Raw genomic sequence first — 20,072 nt, forward strand, 5'->3', positions numbered from 1 at the left:
TAACAGTAGTAGGAAAATGTCTTTATTGTGTGACAGTTTGCAGTTTATGTGAGTTTATGTTTATGTTTTCACTTCTATATTTAAGCAACAGCAGAAAAAGAAGTAACTACTGGAAATGTATTCTTAAAAGTTGTCATCAGCACATATAAGCCTGTGCACAATGGTAGCTGATAGTGAAATCCTTTTCTTTCTTTCTTTCTTTTTTTTTTAATATCAGACAGTAAAGAAGAAGGGCAGCTCTAAAAAAAAAAGTTAAACTGAAGTTAAGCAAAGCTGTACTATATGAAATGGAAACTAACCACAGATATAAAAGATGCATTGTTAGAGAAAGATCAAATGACTGACATGGGATTTACAATTCAGCTTGCTTTTCCTCGAACACTTCAATAATTCTTTTCAGTTGTCCCAGTTTCATTTCACTTTCCTCTATTTCCTCACCCAACTCCTCATTCTCCCTGTCAATGTTAGCCTTACTTTCCTTGACGAAATTCTTAATGTACTCCATAAATGTGTTAAGTAGAGGAAAGTCATCAGATTTCTTCATCAGTGCAATCAATGGGTCCATAATGCGCAAGTATTCGCTCATCAGTTCGGAACCGGAGTCCACTTCCTCACGCCCAGCCTGATGGAATCAAATTGTAGTTTCATATTACATTAAGGTAGTTTTTTATGTTGTAACGTTATATTTGGTCAAATATATCCACAAGTTTCTAATTGCAGTTCTCTGAACATGTACTGACCTTCACTCTGTCCATTTGTTGTTTTATCTTCTGATAGCTTTCTTTCAGTTGTTTCTGAAAATCATATACAGCATATACAAGTGGTTGAACTTCAAAACATTTAAATTACTCCAGCAACTTTGTTTGTGGTGACTCACAAAATCAAGAAAAAAACAATTTACCAGCTGGTCCTTGTCTATCAGGGAACTTGAAAAGCAAACCAGAGACAGCAGCGTGAACACAAGGAACAAGCCTTTGCTGGTGCTGCAAACAGTCACTCCCGCCATCGCTGTTCTGAGTAACTCTGTCTCTAAGTGTAAGTTGTACAGTGTTAAGAGTTGAATTGAAGGTTTACAAAACTGCAGCTGAACATCTTCATTATCCAGTGGAGTTACCATTTTAAATTTTAAAAAGTGCAACTTTAAGGATTCACAAAAAATCAAAACTGAAACAACTGAATTTGAAACATTTTTAATTTCTATATAAGAAAATGTGAAGTCTGTATAAACCAAGTTATAGTGAGTTACTTACCTGTGATGTCAAAAGAAGCCGATGAATGAAGAAACGAAGATATGGCTCATCACAAAATTCTTTTATACATCCTTGTGATTACACCTCCCATTTTGCGCAACACACAATAGCACTTCCTGTCCATAAACCTTTAAAAGCACATTTGTCCCTATCAACAGCAGAATTTTACTGTTAAAGTCACATTCAGGAGCAACAAGAGTCAAAATGACTAGTTGTTGTTCTTTGCCTGAAATGTTCTTGGGAAATGTAATGTGAATCTGAACGTAGCCCAAGTTTGGCACATTTTGCCCACCAGATCCTTCAATTTCAAGAAGGGCATGTATCGATGGGATGGGAAAGGTGCATTTTGTGAAAAGACTCAGAAATGATTGTAACTTGTGAGCCTGTGTCCATTATGGATTTGCAGGGCATCCCATCAACAAGTACTTGGTCTTATGAGACCTAGAGGCAAAGATTGAGATTTAGGCTTTCTATGCAGTGAATGGGTATGTGATTTGCATTTCAGGATCACAACTTAATGTCTTGGGACCGAGGGAATCAGGTTTCAGCTCCTGGGTGTCCCATGACAGGAGCTGCCATTAGTTTAAATAAAACACGATTGTGGCCTGTCGTGCAAAAAAATCAGCCTGTTTCTTTTTCAGCTCTGCATTCTTTACTTGGACAAGTGTGGGATTAGCAGCTCACTGCAATACGATTGTCTTCCCACACTTAAAGTAAAACCATGCCCTGAATGTGCCAGGGCGTTTAGTAGCAGCCCTTGGGCGCCTGGTGTTAACAGCTAAAGAATTTTTGGGGTGCATGTTTCTCATGTTTGGTTGTCAGCTATTTGACTTTCAAGCTTGGCAATTTAATTTGGTTTTAGCTTCAGAGATTTGGGTTCAGTACTTACAGGAGGCTCAGTACTTGGGGTGGTGCTCCTTGGCCTTTGTGTTAACTGTTCAACTTCCTTTGAGAACTCTTTGACTTTTTGTTCGAGTTTCACTGTCAGCGGAAGTAGGAGTCGCAAGTGGTACTTGGTCAAAAGTGCACATACTAAAAACTGAGTGTGGATGCGCAGAAGCTTTTGTTGCACCTAAATGTTTTTGCATGCGGTCTAACTTGGCTGAACGCTGATCTTTCCTTTCCTTTCCACCCTTATTTCCTGATCTGGAAATAAGGGTGGAAGAAATCTTTTTTTGATTCGAGCTGGAGACTTATTATCATGCTTTGGTCCCAGAACCAATGGATTGTCTTTGGTTCACGGTTCTTTCCTCTAGTGCATCAGTTTTTTGTTAAGCGGTGTCAGGCCTGACCCAAAAGAAAGGTAGCAACATAAAGTGTCCTTAGATTCCAAGAAAGAAACATACATCCCTTAAAAAAAGTAAATAAAATAAAATACATAAATAAATAAATAATTGGAAATCGTTGTCTCCCACCAAGCACCAAAGAAGCAGGGGGCCCAAGGTAGTATGTTGTATGCCACCTGCCTTTTTCCAGTCTTTCATGTCGCCTCGCTTTGCTGGAGGCCCAAGAGGTCCACCCATCCGGATGGCCAGCCAGCCACCCGGCGGAGGACCAGGTCCTCATCCCATGCTGCCCAACATGGACCCCACACGGCCACAAGGTCATCCTAACTTGGGGCCAATGCAGAGAATGAGTGGCCCTCGAGGAATGGGGCCTATGGGGCCTGGCCCTCAGAACTTTGGTGGTGGGATGAGGCCTCCACACAACACCATGGGTCTTGGCATGCCAGGAGTGAACATGGGCCCAGGAACGGGTCGGCCATGGCCCAATCCCAACAATGCCAACTCTATGCCTTACTCATCACCCTCTCCTGGTGCATACGGGGGGGCATCTGGAGGTGGAGGGCCTCCTGGCACTCCCATCATGCCCAGCCCCGCAGACTCAAACAACTCTGGTGACAATTTATACACCATGATCAACACTGGACCTGGCAACCGAAATAATTTCCCTATGGGCCCAGGCTCTGATGGACCCCTGGGAGCCATGGCTGGGATGGAACCACACCACATGAATGGATCACTAGGTTCTGGTGATATGGATGGAATGAACAAGAATTCCCCAAACAATTTAAGTGGCATTACCAATCCTCCCGGGACCCCGAGGGATGACGGGGAGCTGAGTGGAAACTTCCTCCACTCCTTTCAGAGCGAGAACTACTCTTCAACCATGACGATAAGTGTGTGACCCCCTCCCCCTCTTCACCCTACCCGATTTGCCATCATTCCGAGGATCTGAAGTCACTGTAGGACGTGGCCAAACACATCAGCACCAAATCAGGGACAGGCGCCATTTTGGTTCCACACTAACGCCAGAATGCTGATTGGGGGACAAAAACAAAACAAAAAAATCTAAATGGCTGGCAAACTACTGCTCCTTGCTCAAAATGAAGGACAATTACACCATTTATCACAACCCCTGTGTGAGAAAACCAGCTACTGAAATGCATAAATGACACGTTTTATGTTCTTTGCAGAACCTCCTGACCCCGCTCAGTCCTCTCAGCCTCTTTAATCCTAGTGCGAAGAGAAAAAGGTTGGAAGTTTACCTCTTGTACTTTTTAATGATTGCTTTGTGGTGCAAGATGTGCAGGAAATATCTGCTTTTGTCACTTAAAACACTGGAGAGTTTGCATACGCATTGTGAGCTTGGAAAGTCTCTGTCTTGTCATTTTACTTTTCGCCATGCATACGGTGTCACAGAAATGGGTTGACACAGAACTGAGGATTTGTCTTTTACTCTGTGGCCACCTTTCTGAATAATGTATTACTCTGCCCAATGCCCACCTTTCTATTTAAAGAGTCTTAAAAATGGAAACGATGTGAAAGAATATGGCTTTTATTGTGACAGCCTTTTGCAGCGGTGTTGTTACAGTGTCACATTGATCCATATTGATCAGTCTCTCAAGCCCTTTTCAGACATGGGATTTTTAACATTGCCGCCTTCATCAGTCCCTCAAAGCGATGGCATTCTGTTAGGCTTTGGTCACTTTTACATCAGTGTTCCTCGCAGCTTTATTCAGACGTAACCATGACAGTTGCAAAGAGAGCCACGGTATGTGAGATATTCACCATATGTGCAAAAGAATTGTCGCATTCGTGGCAGTGAGCATTAGGCATCTAGTGAAGTGTAGCCACACTGTTGAACGTTTAACTCGATGTGACATTTTTACCAAGATCAGGGTCTGTGTGAGTGAGTGTGTGTGCGTGCATGTGCGCGAGTGTGTGCATTCTGCCACAGCTGCCCCTGCCTTTTGAACACAGACTCTCTCTTCTGCATGGGGAATATGCACTGCATTAGAGAGCGACGTTTTCACCTTACTGAAAATGAAAAATAGCTTCCGATGAGACAAAACGTCACGTCATATTTTATTGCTGTTTGGGGCAATCTCTACATCAAAGATGGACGAGAGATATGGGCAGTCATAATCCTGTGCATCGGTTAATGCATTCAGACATGTGCCAAGTTGAAAGTGCTAGGTCGGACCTAGTTCGAGATTTCCGTCGCAATCTTTGCAGAAAAGTGACCGGGGCGAAGCCGACGCGTTCGCGGGTGCTTAATGGAAAAGGACTGCATGTCTGAAAGGGGCTTTGTTGTTGACAGTTTGCTACTCTGCCACTCTTGGCTGTTTAAACAGCTGGACTGCTGCCGCGTGCTGTCAAGGGAAGCCAGACTTTGGCACAAAAAGTGAGTGCATGAGTGCTGAGAATCTGTGTACAACATACTACCTAGTGCTGCTCTTCTCTATGTGGACACCTGCTTTAAGATGTGGTGTATATCTCTTTACCTGCCTGTGCTTAACACTCTGTGCGCTTCATCGTCATAGCCTTCTGTGTTACTTCCTATTTGGTTGATGGATATATGGATGAGTTGCCCATTTTAATCTCTCACACATACTGGTTAATACTTCCTTCCTGTATCACTGGTCGTCCCTTTGGTCCTGCCCGTCTCTTGCCCATCCGCATATTTTTTTATATTTTGATACAAACTTTGACTACATATATTGCCCAGTTATTCAGTTAGTCAAAGCTTTCTAAACAGATTCTAGTAGGCACCATTATAAACTTAGCCACAGTCTTGTAAATGTGATGAGAATTTTTGTTTCATTTTTTTCCCTGTGAACATTATGCATTATACACATCTGTCCTATGTTGCCTTTATTTGCTGATATTTTTTTGTTATTTCAAATTGAGGAAAGATTGCTTGTTAATATAATTTTACAATAACTTAAAAAAAAAGAAAAAAAAAAAAAAAAGAAAGACCAGCCAGGATATTCTTCATGAACTCTGTGCCTCAACAGGACGGAAACTTCTACGACAGCTTGTTGCTCGGTGTAGACAGATGCGCCTGAGCTGGGACTTCCTGTCAGCAGTGTTATGGTGCATTCATGGTACATGGGTAAACTCAATACTCAAAAAAGTAACACTTAAAATAAAATTAAAATAAAATACAATTGGCCATAAAATAACCCTGGGCTACACAAATACATGAAATCTATGGAAAGAGTTAATATAGGAAACTAGAAAAACTAGGAAAGTAGATGTAAAAATAGACGGAGCATGATGCTAATGAAAGTACATCACAGACAAAAACTGAAAGCGTTTCCCCAGTTACCGTCAAACACCAGTTATCAGGCTTTCTTAACAAAGGTGTCTCTGCCAGTGACACGCAGATGTGGTTAACCCAATTCAATGCAAAAATATGAATGCTGCACCGTACAAATAAATGAATAAATGATCAAAACATTCTCAATTCAATTCAATTCAATGCAATTTTATTTATATAGCGCCAAATCACAACAAAAGTCGCCTCAAGGCGCTTCATAGATACAGAGAAAAGCCCAACAATCATATGACCCCCTATGAGCCAGCACTTTGGCGACAGTGGGAGGGAAAAACTCCCTTTTAACAGGAAGAAACCTCCAGCAGAACCAGGCTCAGGGAGGGGCGGGGCCATCTGCTGCGACCGGTTGGGGTGAGAGAAGGAAGACAGGATAAAAGACATGCTGTGGAAGAGAGACAGAGGTTAATAACTGATATGATTCAATGCAGAGAGGTCTGTTAATACATAATGAGTGAGAAAGGTGACTGGAAAGGAAAAACTCAATGCATCATGGGAATCCCCCGGCAGCCTACATCTATTGCAGCATAACTAAGGGAGGATTCAGGGTCACCTGGTCCAGCCCTAACTATATGCTTTAGCAAAAAGGAAAGTTTTATGCCTAATCTTGAAAGTAGAGATAGTGTCTGTCTCCTGAATCCAAACTGGAAGCTGGTTCCACAGAAGAGGGGCCTGAAAACTGAAGGCTCTGCCTCCCATCCTACTTTTAAATACTCTAGGAACAACAAGTAGGCCTGCAGAGTGAGAGCGAAGTGCTCTAATAGGGTGATATGGTACTACAAGGTCATTAAGATAAGATGGGGCCTGATTATTTAAGACCTTGCACGTGAGAAGCAAAAATGACTCCAAGGTTCCTCACAGCGTTACTGGAGGCCAAGGTAATGCCATCCAGAGTAAGAATCTGGTTAGATACCATATTTCTAAGCTTTTCAGGGCCGAGTACAATAACCTCAGTTTTATCTGAATTAAGAAGCAGAAAGTTAGCGGCCATCCAGGTCTTTATGTCTTTAAGACATTCCTGCAGTTTAACTAATTGGTGTGTGTTATCTGGCTTCATAGATAGATAGAGCTGGGTGTCATCAGCATAGCAGTGAAAATGTATGCTATGTCTTCTAATGATGCTGCCTAGGGGAAGCATGTATAATGTAAACAGAATTGGTCCTAGCACTGAACCCTGTGGAACTCCATAATTAACCTCAGTGTATGAAGAGGACTCTCCATTTACATGTACAAATTGGAGTCTATTAGATAGATATGATACAAACCACTGCAGTGCAGTACCTGTAATACCTACAGCATGTTCTAATCGCTCTAATAGGATATTATGGTCAACAGTATCGAATGCTGCGCTAAGGTCTAGCAGGACAAGCACAGAGATGAGTCCACTGTCAGAGGCCATAAGAAGATCATTTGTAACCTTCACTAAAGCTGTTTCTGTGCTGTGATGAGCTCTGAAACCTGACTGAAACTCTTCAAAGAAGCCATTCCTCTGCAGATGATCTGTTAGCTGTTTGACAACTACTCTTTCAAGGATTTTTGATATGAAAGGAAGGTTGGAGATTGGCCTATAATTAGCTAAGACTGCTGGGTCTAGAGATGCTTTTTGAGTAAAGGTTTAACTACAGCTAGCTTGAAGGCCTGTGGTACATAGCCGATTATTAGAGATAGGTTGATCATATTTAAGATCGAAGAATTAATTAATGGCAGGACTTCTTTGAGCAGTTTTGTAGGAATGGGGTCTAAAAGACACGTTGATGGTTTGGAGGAAGTAATTATTGAAGTTAACTCAGAAAGATCAATTGGAGAAAAAGAGTCTAACTTAACATCAATGGTACTAAGAGTAGCTGTAGATAATATTACATCTGTGGGATGATTATTGGTAATTTTTTCTCTAATGATAAAAATTTTGTTTGTGAAGAAGTTCATGAAGTCATTACTAGTTAACGTTAAAGGGATGGTTGGCTCAAAAGAGCTCTGACTGTTTGTCAGCCTGGCTACAGAGCTGAAGAGAAACCTGGGGTTGTTCTTATTTTCTTCAATCAGTGATGAATAGTAAGATGTTCTGGCTTTGCAGAGGGCTTTCTTATAAAGCAGCAAACTATTTCTCCAGGCTAAATGATGATCCTCTAAATTTGTGACACGCCATTTCCTCTCCAGCTTACGAGTCACAACAACAACAACGTTAACAACAACGTTAACAACAACGTTAACAACAACAACAACAACAACAACAATAAAGATTATGATAATAAACTTTATTAAATAAGACATTTTCTGTTGAAGGCATAGTTGTAGTTCACACGAATGTGAGCAGGTCATTAATCTGTCATCATGTTACTGAAGAAAAGAAACAGTAACAGTAGTAGTGAAACTAAAGTTAAGCAAAGCTGTACTATATGAAATGAAAACTAACCACAGATACAATAGATGCATTATTTAAGAAAATTGAAATGACTGACATGGAATTTACAATTCAGCTTGCTTTTCCTTGAGGACTTCAATAGTTTTTTTCAGTTGTCCCAGTTTCATTTCACTTTCCTCTATTTTCTCACCCAACCCCTTATTCTCCCTGTCAGTGTTAGCTTTAAATTCCTTCACTTAATTCTTATAGCACCATAAGTGGGATTAATTCATGAAAACCAGGTTGATGTTCTCCAGAAATGTGTTAACTAGAGGAAAACCATCAGGTAAAGCTTTCACAGATTTCTTCATCAGTGCGATCAATGGGTCCATAAGGCTCAAGTATTCACTCAACTGTTCGGAACCAAAGTTCACTCGTTCCTCATGCTCAGCCTGATGGGATCAAATTTAACAGTTTCATATTACATGAAGACAGTTCACTATGTTATAACATTATATTTGGTCACATATATCCACAGTTTGAAATGTTTTAATATCTATAAAAGTAAATGTGAAGTATTTGTAAAAACCATGTTATAGTGAGTTATTCACCAGTGATGTCAAAAGAAGCTGATGAATGAAGAAATGAAGATATCACAAAGTTCTTTTATGCATGCTTGTGGTTACAGCTCAGATTTTTGCACAACTGTTTGTGTGTGTGTGTGTGTGTGTGTGTGTGTGTGCATGCGTGTGCGCACGTGTGGTTGGGTATGCTGCAGTGTGGTCTGTGTGCAGAGGCATTAGCACTTACCTCCTCAGGCTTTCATTTTTGTTTCGCAGATATTTGCCTGTTTCACATGAAAATGCCAAGGTGACAACCAGAGGGGGAAAAAAGTAAATAAGACATACAACAAATAAACGTACTGTTTAAACATTTCAAATGTGCACAAACAATTCTGCTCACCTTTTACATAATTTGTCAATAGGTTGGATGACAGCTGCGAATGATGCATAAAAGAAAAATAAAGTTTTTGTATGTCAACATCAGTCAGGCACAGGGTTTGATGAGGGGAGAAAACTAGTATGCTGATCATTCAGAGTCTTGCAAAGACTTGAGTGATGGGCAGGTCTTCTACAGCAACACAAGGGAAGACACCAGCCTCCCCCACAGCCACGCCACAGACCAGGCTGCGACACAATGAGAAACTGTACTTATTGCTGGTTTCACTTTCCTGTAAACAAACCACATTTATGGAAAAAAGATTCACAAAGGTGATGATTTATGGCCTTGGCAACTCCCATTGTGTGAGTGCTTCTTTCTCCAGTTCTAGTATAACTATGAGAAAATGGTCTGACTATAGATGTGTACTCTGTAAGTCAACAGCAAAACTGAGTTGGTCTGTACATGCCTTACAAGGGTGTAACACAGCATGGAAGCCTACAGGCATTCATGGACCAAGAATAACTAGTGTCGTGGAAAATTTAACAATAACCTGCAACACACCCAGCGAGCTTAATTTGAAGTGGGTTTAATAAACACATTGCAATGTGGAGAGAGCATCCCAGTGAAACACCAGGACCATCTCCGGATTGTGGCCACCGCCCTTACATCTTATATACAGAGACACAGACAAAGAACATTCCACAAACTCACATGTTGGCCCCTTTCACGGGGGGCTATACCTCCTCCCTCACGGAGAGAATTATGACCTTGTTTTCTGCTTGGCCGTCACATAAGGATTTACATCCCTGATAAGGAGAAGGAGTCCCACTATCTGTTCAATGTCACCCATTACAATGGCCTCACTGTGTTAACTTTCCACATGCGTGTAAACTAGTGACAGGAGTGCTCTTACTATAGTAAAGTGAGAAAGTGATATTACTATAACTAATGTGATATGATTAAATATGTGATTAATACATGAGAAAAGAAATCTGCCACTACATTCCACCCTTTGTGATACCACAATTAAGAATTAAAAATAATTAATTAAGAATCACATAAAAACACATGGAGATTTCTTTTCGAACTACTGAACATCAGCACCATTGTGTACTCAAAGAATTCACAATGTCCATCTTCCCTAAAGTCAGAAGGAAGCAACAAATTCACATTTTATGGTCACCTTCTCTCCATCTGAGTCTCCACCCTTTGTTCGAAGGATGGCAGTTATATCATAAAAGAAAACACAATATGAGATCATATAAGAAATGAAACAGTGTTCGTTTTTCATCTGCAAAGAAAACTTCAACCTCGGTTACATCAAGCTGCTCTTTCATAAGAACCCGTTGTTAAGATAAGGAAGTTTTTAGGTGTGTGATATATTTTCCCACTTTATCATTAAATCTCCCAATTTATTAACTGTTTCTGTAAAAGACCCTCTTCCCCAGTGTTATTAGGGATTGAGGCACACATGCCTCACCAAACATCACACACTCCTTTATGCCATTTGCTTTGCCCTGTCCAGATGTTTGCCATCAAGGACAGTGAATATGTCTGAACCTGTAGGTAAATTAATACCACAAACATATACTAACACTGATGTTAGTGCTTCTCGAGTTTTAAAGTAAAACCCAAAAGTAGCCATGAATTTCCACACAGCCAACATATATCAAACACTTCTGAGCTACATTTTACAACAGAATTATAGATCTTTCCACTCTGTCTATGCAGTGTACTGTACTCTTTACTACTGTAGGGCCATCAGCCAGTTTAAAAGGTGTAAACCCTCTCCAAGGCATTTACAATTATCTTTACTGTGCCCACACCAGTGATTGGGGAAACCAAAACAACCACATTTAATTCTCAAAGAACAACTTCCTTCTTTAGGTGCTTCCAGCATGTTTGAGGTCTGTCAAAATCCCTCAATGAAATGTGATGAACCCCAAATCCTATCTCTACGGTGTCAAATGTGTCAAAATTGAGTACACATGTCAAAAGAACTCACAACTGTTGTTACTATGTTTACTCAGACAATGAGGGCCTAATGCACTTACACATCAGGAACTGACATGCTAGATAATCAATCTACCTACCCTACGAAATGTGCACAAGTTGCTGTAAAACTTGCATGCTATAATTACTCCAATCACTTTTACTCATGCTCAGGACTCTAACAGAGTTTGTGATGTTCGGAGAGTCATGTAAATGCATATCATTTATAAAATGATTATTAACGTCACCCCAACGACCTCCGTAACTTAAAAACATACTAAGCTTTCCAGGGAAACTGATTGGCTGTTTAAGTAGGTGTGATCTGCATTCATTCGCTGATCCCTCTCGGGTGGCACAGAGCCTGCTCTGCAGTCGTTGAGTTGGAGCTTGGCACGCCCTTGTTGGAGGAGGGCGCTCTTTTCACCCCTCACCCTCTCGTTCCAACGCAGCTTTATGGTTATTGCTGTGGTTCTGGAATCTTCTCATGATGACTAGTAGGGCCCCAAACCGCACGACCTTTGACCTCAACCACTGCCTGGGCTGTCAGCTCTGCTATGAATGGTCCCTGCTTCTCGCTGGGTCTCTGAAGACTTCTGATCAGCACCCAGTCTCAGTCAGGAGATTCCACCCTTGGGACAATTTCTTCCAGCAATACTCTGGCTGCTGCACCTGTATTTTTTGCTAGGAGGAAAAACTTCTATTTGAAAACTTCTCCTTTTGACGCATGGTCTCTCCCATGAGTCAACTCATCAGAACCAGGAGAATAACAAAAAGGAAAAGGTTAGTTACACAAATTCTCAGACAACATCATGGCTTCTCCTCCGGAGTAATTTCGCTTCAGCCCTGTAAACCCTGTGTTAAAGACTAACATCAGCATTAATGTCATGGTAAGTGGGTCTAACTCTTGGCTCTGCCTGGAGCCTGCATCCACACCACAATTACCTAGAAACCAAAATCGGTGAGTAAATATGAACTTCACACTTACAAACAACTGTAGGTTATGAGAGTAATAAGGCATCCAACACCACAGACAAAAGTGTGCCATATGCAGTTTATTTCCCCAAATCATTAAAACACTACTGTTACCATAATTTGCCCAAACCATGGATCATCCCATGTGTTTAATTAAAACTACTGTAACCAGTAACTTATCTTAAGTAATGTCACTCACTTGTTTTCACACTTTGAGCTCAACACCTTAAAATGAATAACGATATGATAATGAGCCCCACACTAAGATGTTCTGTAATCACTGCACAACCGTCTTCATTTCACTCATGTCTACCTGAGTGATGCCAGAACCCTTAGAGAGGGAAAAAAAACATTAGCCAGCGGTTTGTCCTGGCAGGTCGGGCCTGGATCAACAGATTCCAGAGGTGTTGCTGTAAATCATGTGGTCAACCCTCCTTGTCTGTGAAAGGAGTGATACTGATTTTAACACAGTATGTGTTTCACATTGAATACACATTTTCCTCCTGCAGCATTTAACATTTGCCAACAATACAGCGTGTTACTGTAACCAACAAGCAGCCAGGAAAACACAGTTTTCTCCACACAAAATCAGTAACACAGAAAAGTGCTATCTAAAGGGTTAGGTCTGCAAGGCCCGCCCACACTCATGTGGACCTCCAGTCTCCCCTCCTCTGGTCTCTGTCATCCTCCTGCTCCTGCAAAAACAAGCAAACGCAAACACACACATCCACCCTTTTTTCACTGTTTAGGGTTTATTAGGCATTAGCATTGATCAATCCTAAAATAGTTATCGTCTTCTCAATTTCAAGTCAGTCACACTTAGTCCACATCATCAGTCCAGTCCCAGTCCATTCATATGTATTTATACCAATCACATGCATTTATCCAGTCACATGCAATCGTACCAATCATTGCTGATAGTGGAAAACCGCGCATGAATCTAAATAATGGTATAATGGTAAATAAATAAAGCTTTGCCTTTTGTCTTTCAATCTTTTCAGTCTCTGTCTTTGCCATTTCAACTCCTAGTATGGCAAATGTGAAACTCAGACAGTCTTCTCAAGTCCGTTCACACATAGTGATGTCGCAGGTGAACCTCCCAGCTTGTGATCAGGAGTGCATGCTTCCATGGTATTTATACATGCTGCTGAACCCTTTAAGGTTTAGGGTTTAGGCCAGTGTTCGAAGCTTGTTCCTCAGGTTAAGATGTACATGGAGTGAAGCTGTGTAAAATTCAGCCAAAACATGGGCTGGGTGTGGTTCCAATTATGTTAAGCTATCATTTTGCTCTGGCCGCTGAGCTTGTGGAGGACGTTGATCCAATTCCGTAGCCACCTGTACTAACACACTAAGACATATTTAATGTCATTTTCATCACTACTTATTAACACTTTCCCTCTCTTATTCTTCTGTCCACATTTTAACACATCTCTTTCCATCACTCTTGGTTATACACCACCCACAGCACTTCTTACACACACACACACACACACACACACACACACACACACACACACACACACACACACACACACACACACACACACACACACAGAGTTTTCTTTACTGCATTCCTCAGTTTTTACTCACTTCATGTATTCTTTCCCATATTTCTGAAAGAAGAAAAAGATCACACAATCAAAACCTGGATTTGCCCGGACCACCAGTAGGTAAATGGACTGGTTCTTATATAGTGCTCTTCTACTCATCTGAGCACTCAAACTTGTGCATTCACCCATTCACATGAAAGTTCTCATAAAACTGTCAGTCACAATGGTGGAGGGGTGACCTGATTTAGATGCTGTGATGGGACTTCAAGAAAAGTGAATATAAATGAATGTCCCAAAAACCCAGCAAATTGGGGCATTGTTGTAAAAATTATGCCAATGTCACTTTTTACCTGGTTCAAATTCAAAGTACACATTAAGTCAAGTAGACTCAAAATGCCTGGATGTGCTCTTGCTCTGCTTCTATCAAGAGTGCATCAGTAGTGAGTTCTGTGTACTTGGTGCAGCCAAGTATCCTAAAATGCATTCTGTCTGGAACAAAATAGGACATTACTTATTTGCAAAAGTCCTCCAAGGTTTTTGGACGTCTCCATTCCCGCTGGTTTAACAGACAATTGTCAGCTGACCAGGGCGCTGAGGCTCACCAGCGAGAACGCCTGACTTGCACATCGCTTTCAAAATCAGTCATGGCCATTGATCACCAACCATTGATCGAAGATTGATCAATGGCCATGAGTACCATTCACAGAGATTTGGGGAATGGCTGCAATCACAGCATCATTTACGCGAAAAGGGAAAGACTATCTGAATTGAGTAGGAGACCTAAGGGTACATCTTTCATCATCTTACAATGCTGTGATTGCAGCCATTCGCTAACTCTCTGTGACTGGTACTCAGAGCCACTATTGACACGCAGATGTGGTTAGCCCAATTCAATGCAAAAATACGAATGCTGCAAATTACCATAAAAAATAAATGAATAAATCATCAACAACAACAACTACAACAACAACTACAACTACAACTACAACTACTACAACTACTTCTTTCTGGTGAGGGCATACTTGCATTTCACAAGAATGTGAGCAGGTTATTAATCTGTCATCTTATTGCTGAAGAATAGAAACAATAACAGTAGTAGGTAAATGTCTTTATTGTGTGGCAGTTTGCAGTTTACATAAACATTGTTTCCACTTTTATATCTAAGTTATGGCAGAAAAACAAGTACCAACTGGAAATGTATTCTTAAAAGTTGTCATCAGCACATATGAGTCTGCGCACAATGGTAGCTGATAGTGAAATGTTTTTTTTTTTTTATATCAGATAGTAAAGAAGAATGACAGCTCTAAAAAAAGTTAAACTGAAGTTAAGAGAAGCTGTACTATATGAAATAGAAACTAACCACAGATATAAAAGATGCATTATTAGAGAAAAATGAAATGACTGACATGGGATTTACAATTCAGCTTGCTTTTCCTCGAACACTTCAATAATTCTTTTCAGTTGTCCCAGTTCCTTTTCACTTTCCTCTATTTCCTCACCCAACTCCTCATTCTCCCTGTCAATGTTAGCCTTACTTTCCTTGACGAAATTCTTAATGTTCTCCATAAATGTATCAACTTGAGGAAAACCATCAGGTAAAACTTTTGCAGATTTCTTCATCAGTGCGATCAATGGGTCCATAAGGCTCAAGTATTCACTCAACAGTTCAGAACCAAAGTTCACTCTTTCCACACGCTTAGCCTGATGGGATAAAATGTAACAGTTTCATATTACAGGAATGCAGTTTACTATGTTGTAACGTTATACTGGTCACATATATCCACAAGTTTCTCATAGCGGTTCTCTGAACATGCACTGACCTTCAGTCTGTCCATTTGTTGTTTTATGTTCTGATAGTTTTCTTTGAGTTGTTTCTGAAAATCCAGCATATACAGTTATTAAAAGAATTTAAATTACACCAGCAACTTTGTTTGTGGTGACTCGCAAAATTACTGAAGCATAAGAAAAAACAATTTACCAGCTGGTCCTTGTCTATCAGTGCACTTGAAAGGCAAACCAGAGACAGCAGGGTGAAGATGAGGAACAATCCTTTGGTGGTGCTGCAAACAGTCACTGATGCCATTGCTGTTCTTAGCAACTCTGTCTCTAAGTCAAAGTTGTACAGCGTTAAAATTTGAATGGAAGGTTTACAAACTGCAGCTGACTGTCTTCATTATCCAGTGGAGTTATCATTCAAAAAAGTGCAACTTTAAGGATTCACAAAGAATCACAACTGAAAAACTCAAATTACAAATCAATCTGAAACATTTTAATTTCTATATAAAAAAAAAATGTGAAGTCTGTATAAACCATGTTACAGTGATTTACTTACCTGTGATGTCAAAAGAAGCTGATGAATGAAGAAATGAAAATACGGCACATCACAAAGTTCTTTTATACATGCTTGTGGTTACACCTCCCATTTTGCAACTGTTTGTGTGTGTGTGTGTGTGTGTGTGTGTGTGTGTGTGTGTGTGTTGAGTGTGTCACTGTCAGTGTAAAAAGTGGCATAATGGGTATCACACATCCTGTGTGTTGCATTCTTTCATTTCATGAGAAACTTTACTTATTGCTTGTTTCATTTTCCTGTAAACAAACTATTTACAAGAAAACAAGATTCACAAAGGTGAGGATTTATGGCCTTGGCAACTCTCATTGTGTGAGTGCTTGTTTCTTTTGCTCTCCTCCACTCGTTTCCATCTGGTGTGAGTGTGGCTGTGAATGACAGGTGTAGCAGCCCTTGGCATCAAGAACAACAGAAGAGTCTCTAACGGGTGCAGCCATTTATTTCCTCACCAAACACGGCTCATTCTCTGGACATCGTTGAGCACCGTGAAAACTATAAAATAAGAAAAAATTGATGCCTGTACAGTCCCCTTGAACCTTAGCAATAAGCAATATCAACAAATGCGCTTCAATTCGATCAGGTATATTAAAACAAAACAAAACAAGTAATTCTGAGATTTACAGTCACTGCTGTTAAGATTCAATATTGAGGAAGGGTACAAGAGGTGATCGAAGAATAACCACACCGATCCGGCCGGGTGAAGTCAAACGATGATTTTAATGAATACACGCGTGGGAAGACAACTCTGTACGCAGACAGGAAGTAGTCTTCGACTTAATCAAAGCATGAACAGATATTTTATAGCATCAGGGTTTGTTTACTGACGCCCCTTCATGCGTCACAGATACATTTTATACATAGATCAGATCAACATCATCATGACTTTTCACCTAGAAAATCATCTTCTATTTTCATGGCTAGCCCTTCCGGTCTACCTTTCAGTTCTTGTCTTGTTCCTCTTTCTTGCCGAGACACCAAGAAACGGTTCCTCTTTTACCAAGACAATTTTGCAGTTACAGCCAAACATAACTAACCTCTTCCTCTAAATAAATCTAATTTAAAGTGTGTGTGTGTGTGTGTGTGTTGACCTCACATGCTCTTTGTGTCACCTCTTCACCTACTGTCTGTGTCTCGTCCTCAAATGCTCTTTCTCAATTCACCTGTTGCACTTCTGACCTTTTACCAGACCAGAAGCTCACTGAGACTATGTGTATGTCTTCTACTAAATAAATGTTTTAATCAAGAACCTCTACTAAAACCTTAATATAAAATGATCTGATATATAAGTGTTTTGTAAGCATGTATTGCAATTCCTTCTATGGCTCCAAGTCACTTGCACAATAGATTGTCCGAACATCGCGCCGAACAAAGCTTCCGACCCCCAATTAATTGACCGAGCTCCAACTCTTTAATAAGCACAGATATGCATTGTGTATAAAATAGTCATAGCTGCTTAAGGCCTTCTTAAAGCTATCTGTTACATTGTTAAAGCCTCGTCTTAGCCTGCGGCTCAAAATAACTTCCTGCTTTCACTTCTGCATACAACTTCCTGTCAGCCTGCAACTCAGTCTTTCTGAAAGAGACACTGTTTAAACCTTGGAATGCAATATCCATGCTGCAGATTATATTATTAATGCAATGACAATTATTTAACAATAGCAGTAAAATAATTTCCCTCCTCGACACTGCTTAAATAAAACTAAATAAAGGCTGTTTAAAAGGCATCAATGTGTTTCACAGTTCAGCTGGATAAAATATAACATCAGATCACATTGCATCACATACCTCAGTCCACTTGCCAAGGGTGCAAACTCCCGTGAACACGTAAACATTCGTCCCGTTTCTCATGGGGCGCTGCTAGCTTGAGCGACACACAAGTCTAAGTTAAAAAATAGCACATGGATGCATGTAACATAAGTACAGAACGAGAAAGTTTTCACGTATCTCATGATACAAATGCAGTAACATACCTTACGTTAGAAACAAACTTAACACTGAAATTGATTAAAATATTATTGCAACTTACATGGACTTTATACAGCTTATGACTGTGCATGACAGACTGCTCTATACAGTTTACTGAGTGCATCCGTCATTAATGCTACTGTGCACAAAGCTCCAACAACCCCCGTAATGATAATTTATGGTACAGACCAGCGGTTCATTACAGCAGGTTTGGCTGCATTTGAGGTCCTGTTTCTGTTCCTGATAGGTTCCCAACATCCCTGCCTTTGATCAGATCATTACCCTCTGTGTATTTACCCATATGGAAAAGAAATAGTAAAAACTTATAAAAGACTTGCATAAGATGTGGCCTACTTCATATAGTGAATCATATAAGGCTTTTTATGATTTACTCATGAAAGTGGCCACTTTCTCATTACTTTCATATATTGTTTTTGTAAGTATCCAAAACATACAACTTTCATTTATATAATTTTTCAAGGGATCTTATATCTGTTTTCACTCTTGTATGCTTTTCATACAAGTTTCACACAAGACAGATACAAACTTTATGACTGTTTCTACAGTCAGACTGACACATTGCCACAGCGTACAGATAATCATATAGACTATTTTCACAGCTAGTAGCAAATCAAGGTCTTCACTCCAGTTAAATGATTCCTACACCTGTTCCTCTCTTGTCCTCTGTCCTAGAAAACCCTCGGTGTTCCAGCTGTTACCTCCTCACTGTCTCCTCTTGATTCATACCTTGGAAAAGGAAAATTCTACCTCAGATTCCCTCACCTGTTCAACTTGATACCTGAAAGGAATTTTCCGGACCACTTACCACTTCACTGATTAATCCTCTACCTTTGCACACAGGGACACATTTGATCAACTGACTCATTTAGTTTTGTTAATAAAAACTGTAAATCTGTACTTAGCCTTAGCCTTTGTGCTTTTGGGACTCCAGTTCTAGTGTAATTCTGGTAAAATGGCCGGGCTAAAGATGTGTACTCTGTAAGTCAACAGCAAAACTGAGTTGGTCTGTCCATGCCTTACAAGGTTGTAACATAGCATGCAAGCCTACATGCATTCATGGACCAAGACTAGCGTAAAAACTGCACCTCTAACTGAGTGCTTGTATTGAAGTAGTCAGATAAACAAAGATCACAGAATACTGACTGAGATCACAAGAGGGCGCCAAACCATAAGAAACAAACAAACATTAGACACATTCAACTTACACACGATGATGTTTGAAGTTTGTCATATATCCAAAAGCCAAGATTTTTATTATCTTTAACTTTCTTAATACAAGATGCAGAACAGTGAAAATTTGACACTAATGGTGTGAGTGCCTCTGGGTGTGAGGAACAATGTAAACTTTACTAAACTAAAGCATTATTTATTTTTAGTAGTTGTAGTTATCAGCACTATACTAGTTTAATAATCATTAACGCCTGACTTGCACATTGCTTTCAAAATCAGTCATACTCATTGATCAACAACCATTGATCAAAGACCACTGATCAATGGAGGAAATGGTTACAAATGTAGACACTCAAGACAATCAAAGTCAAACAAAATCATGAAAGATGGCCATCAAAATAAGGACGGGGCAAATCCAATGTTTAAATACTAACAAAAATAATAATGATAATAATAATTTCTTGTATTGGAAAGTTCCTTTTAATAAACCCAAGGACACTTAACAATAGAATAAAATACATGATGGAACAATGACAACAAAGAAAAATAAAAAAACAAAAGCTGGGAGCAGAGCAGCTAAAAGCTCTGCTTCACATGTTGGTGAGGTGGAAAGAAGGCACAGCAAGCTGGATAGAAGAAGAGGATCGAAGTTAGTGGGCAGAAGAGATAGTGCTTAACAGGTCAGAAAGGTAAGGAGGAGCGAGGTTATGAAAGGTCTTGAAGGTGAGCAGAAGAAGTTTGTACACTATCGGGAAATTCACAGGGAGCCAGTGAAGTTCCTGAAGAACAGGGGTGATGTGCTGATGGGAGGTGGTTCTGGTAATAATGCGGGCAGCAGAATTTTGAACCAGTTGAAGCTTATGGAGGGATTTTTGGGGGAGACCATGCAAGAGAGAAGTACA

General features: G+C 40.2%; 2 protein-coding genes and 1 pseudogene across 2 annotated transcripts; 1 reads left to right on the plus strand and 2 right to left on the minus strand.

Annotated features, from left to right (window-relative positions):
- Positions 1–14: 14 nt before the first annotated feature.
- On the minus strand, positions 15–1,333 carry LOC147336000 (uncharacterized). Its single transcript, XM_086287581.1, has 4 exons — positions 1,251–1,333; positions 902–1,029; positions 741–794; positions 15–622 (listed from the first exon to the last, which is right to left on the minus strand). The coding sequence occupies exons 2-4, from the start codon at positions 1,004–1,006 to the stop codon at positions 353–355; spliced, it is 429 nt and encodes a 142-aa protein (XP_086143707.1). The 5' UTR covers positions 1,007–1,029; positions 1,251–1,333; the 3' UTR covers positions 15–352.
- Positions 1,334–2,687: 1,354 nt separating this feature from the next.
- On the plus strand, positions 2,688–3,922 carry LOC147336001 (single-stranded DNA-binding protein 3 pseudogene; annotated as a pseudogene).
- Positions 3,923–14,762: 10,840 nt separating this feature from the next.
- On the minus strand, positions 14,763–16,024 carry LOC147336002 (uncharacterized). Its single transcript, XM_086287583.1, has 4 exons — positions 16,000–16,024; positions 15,646–15,773; positions 15,488–15,541; positions 14,763–15,368 (listed from the first exon to the last, which is right to left on the minus strand). The coding sequence occupies exons 2-4, from the start codon at positions 15,748–15,750 to the stop codon at positions 15,081–15,083; spliced, it is 447 nt and encodes a 148-aa protein (XP_086143709.1). The 5' UTR covers positions 15,751–15,773; positions 16,000–16,024; the 3' UTR covers positions 14,763–15,080.
- Positions 16,025–20,072: the final 4,048 nt, after the last annotated feature.

Source organism: Aulonocara sp. 'chitande type north' Nkhata Bay, linkage group LG3, assembly GCF_057382095.1.
Source record: "Aulonocara sp. 'chitande type north' Nkhata Bay isolate Kocher_YH1m ecotype deep benthic linkage group LG3, A_spYH_male_GT1.1, whole genome shotgun sequence".
NCBI lineage: Eukaryota > Metazoa > Chordata > Actinopteri > Cichliformes > Cichlidae > Aulonocara > Aulonocara sp. 'chitande type north' Nkhata Bay.

What these genes read in the sequence shown, in the direction of transcription:
- LOC147336000 (XM_086287581.1), bottom strand. Translation starts at nt 1,006, where the DNA reads ATGGCGGGAGTGACTGTTTGCAGCACCAGCAAAGGCTTGTTCCTTGTG. An exon ending in TGATAGACAAGGACCAGCTG is followed by an intron (nt 795 to 901) that starts GTAAATTGTTTT and finishes TATGATTTTCAG; the next exon opens with AAACAACTGAAAGAAAGCTA. An exon ending in AACAAATGGACAGAGTGAAG is followed by an intron (nt 623 to 740) that starts GTCAGTACATGT and finishes TGATTCCATCAG; the next exon opens with GCTGGGCGTGAGGAAGTGGA.
- LOC147336002 (XM_086287583.1), bottom strand. Translation starts at nt 15,750, where the DNA reads ATGGCATCAGTGACTGTTTGCAGCACCACCAAAGGATTGTTCCTCATC. An exon ending in TGATAGACAAGGACCAGCTG is followed by an intron (nt 15,542 to 15,645) that starts GTAAATTGTTTT and finishes CTGGATTTTCAG; the next exon opens with AAACAACTCAAAGAAAACTA. An exon ending in AACAAATGGACAGACTGAAG is followed by an intron (nt 15,369 to 15,487) that starts GTCAGTGCATGT and finishes TTATCCCATCAG; the next exon opens with GCTAAGCGTGTGGAAAGAGT.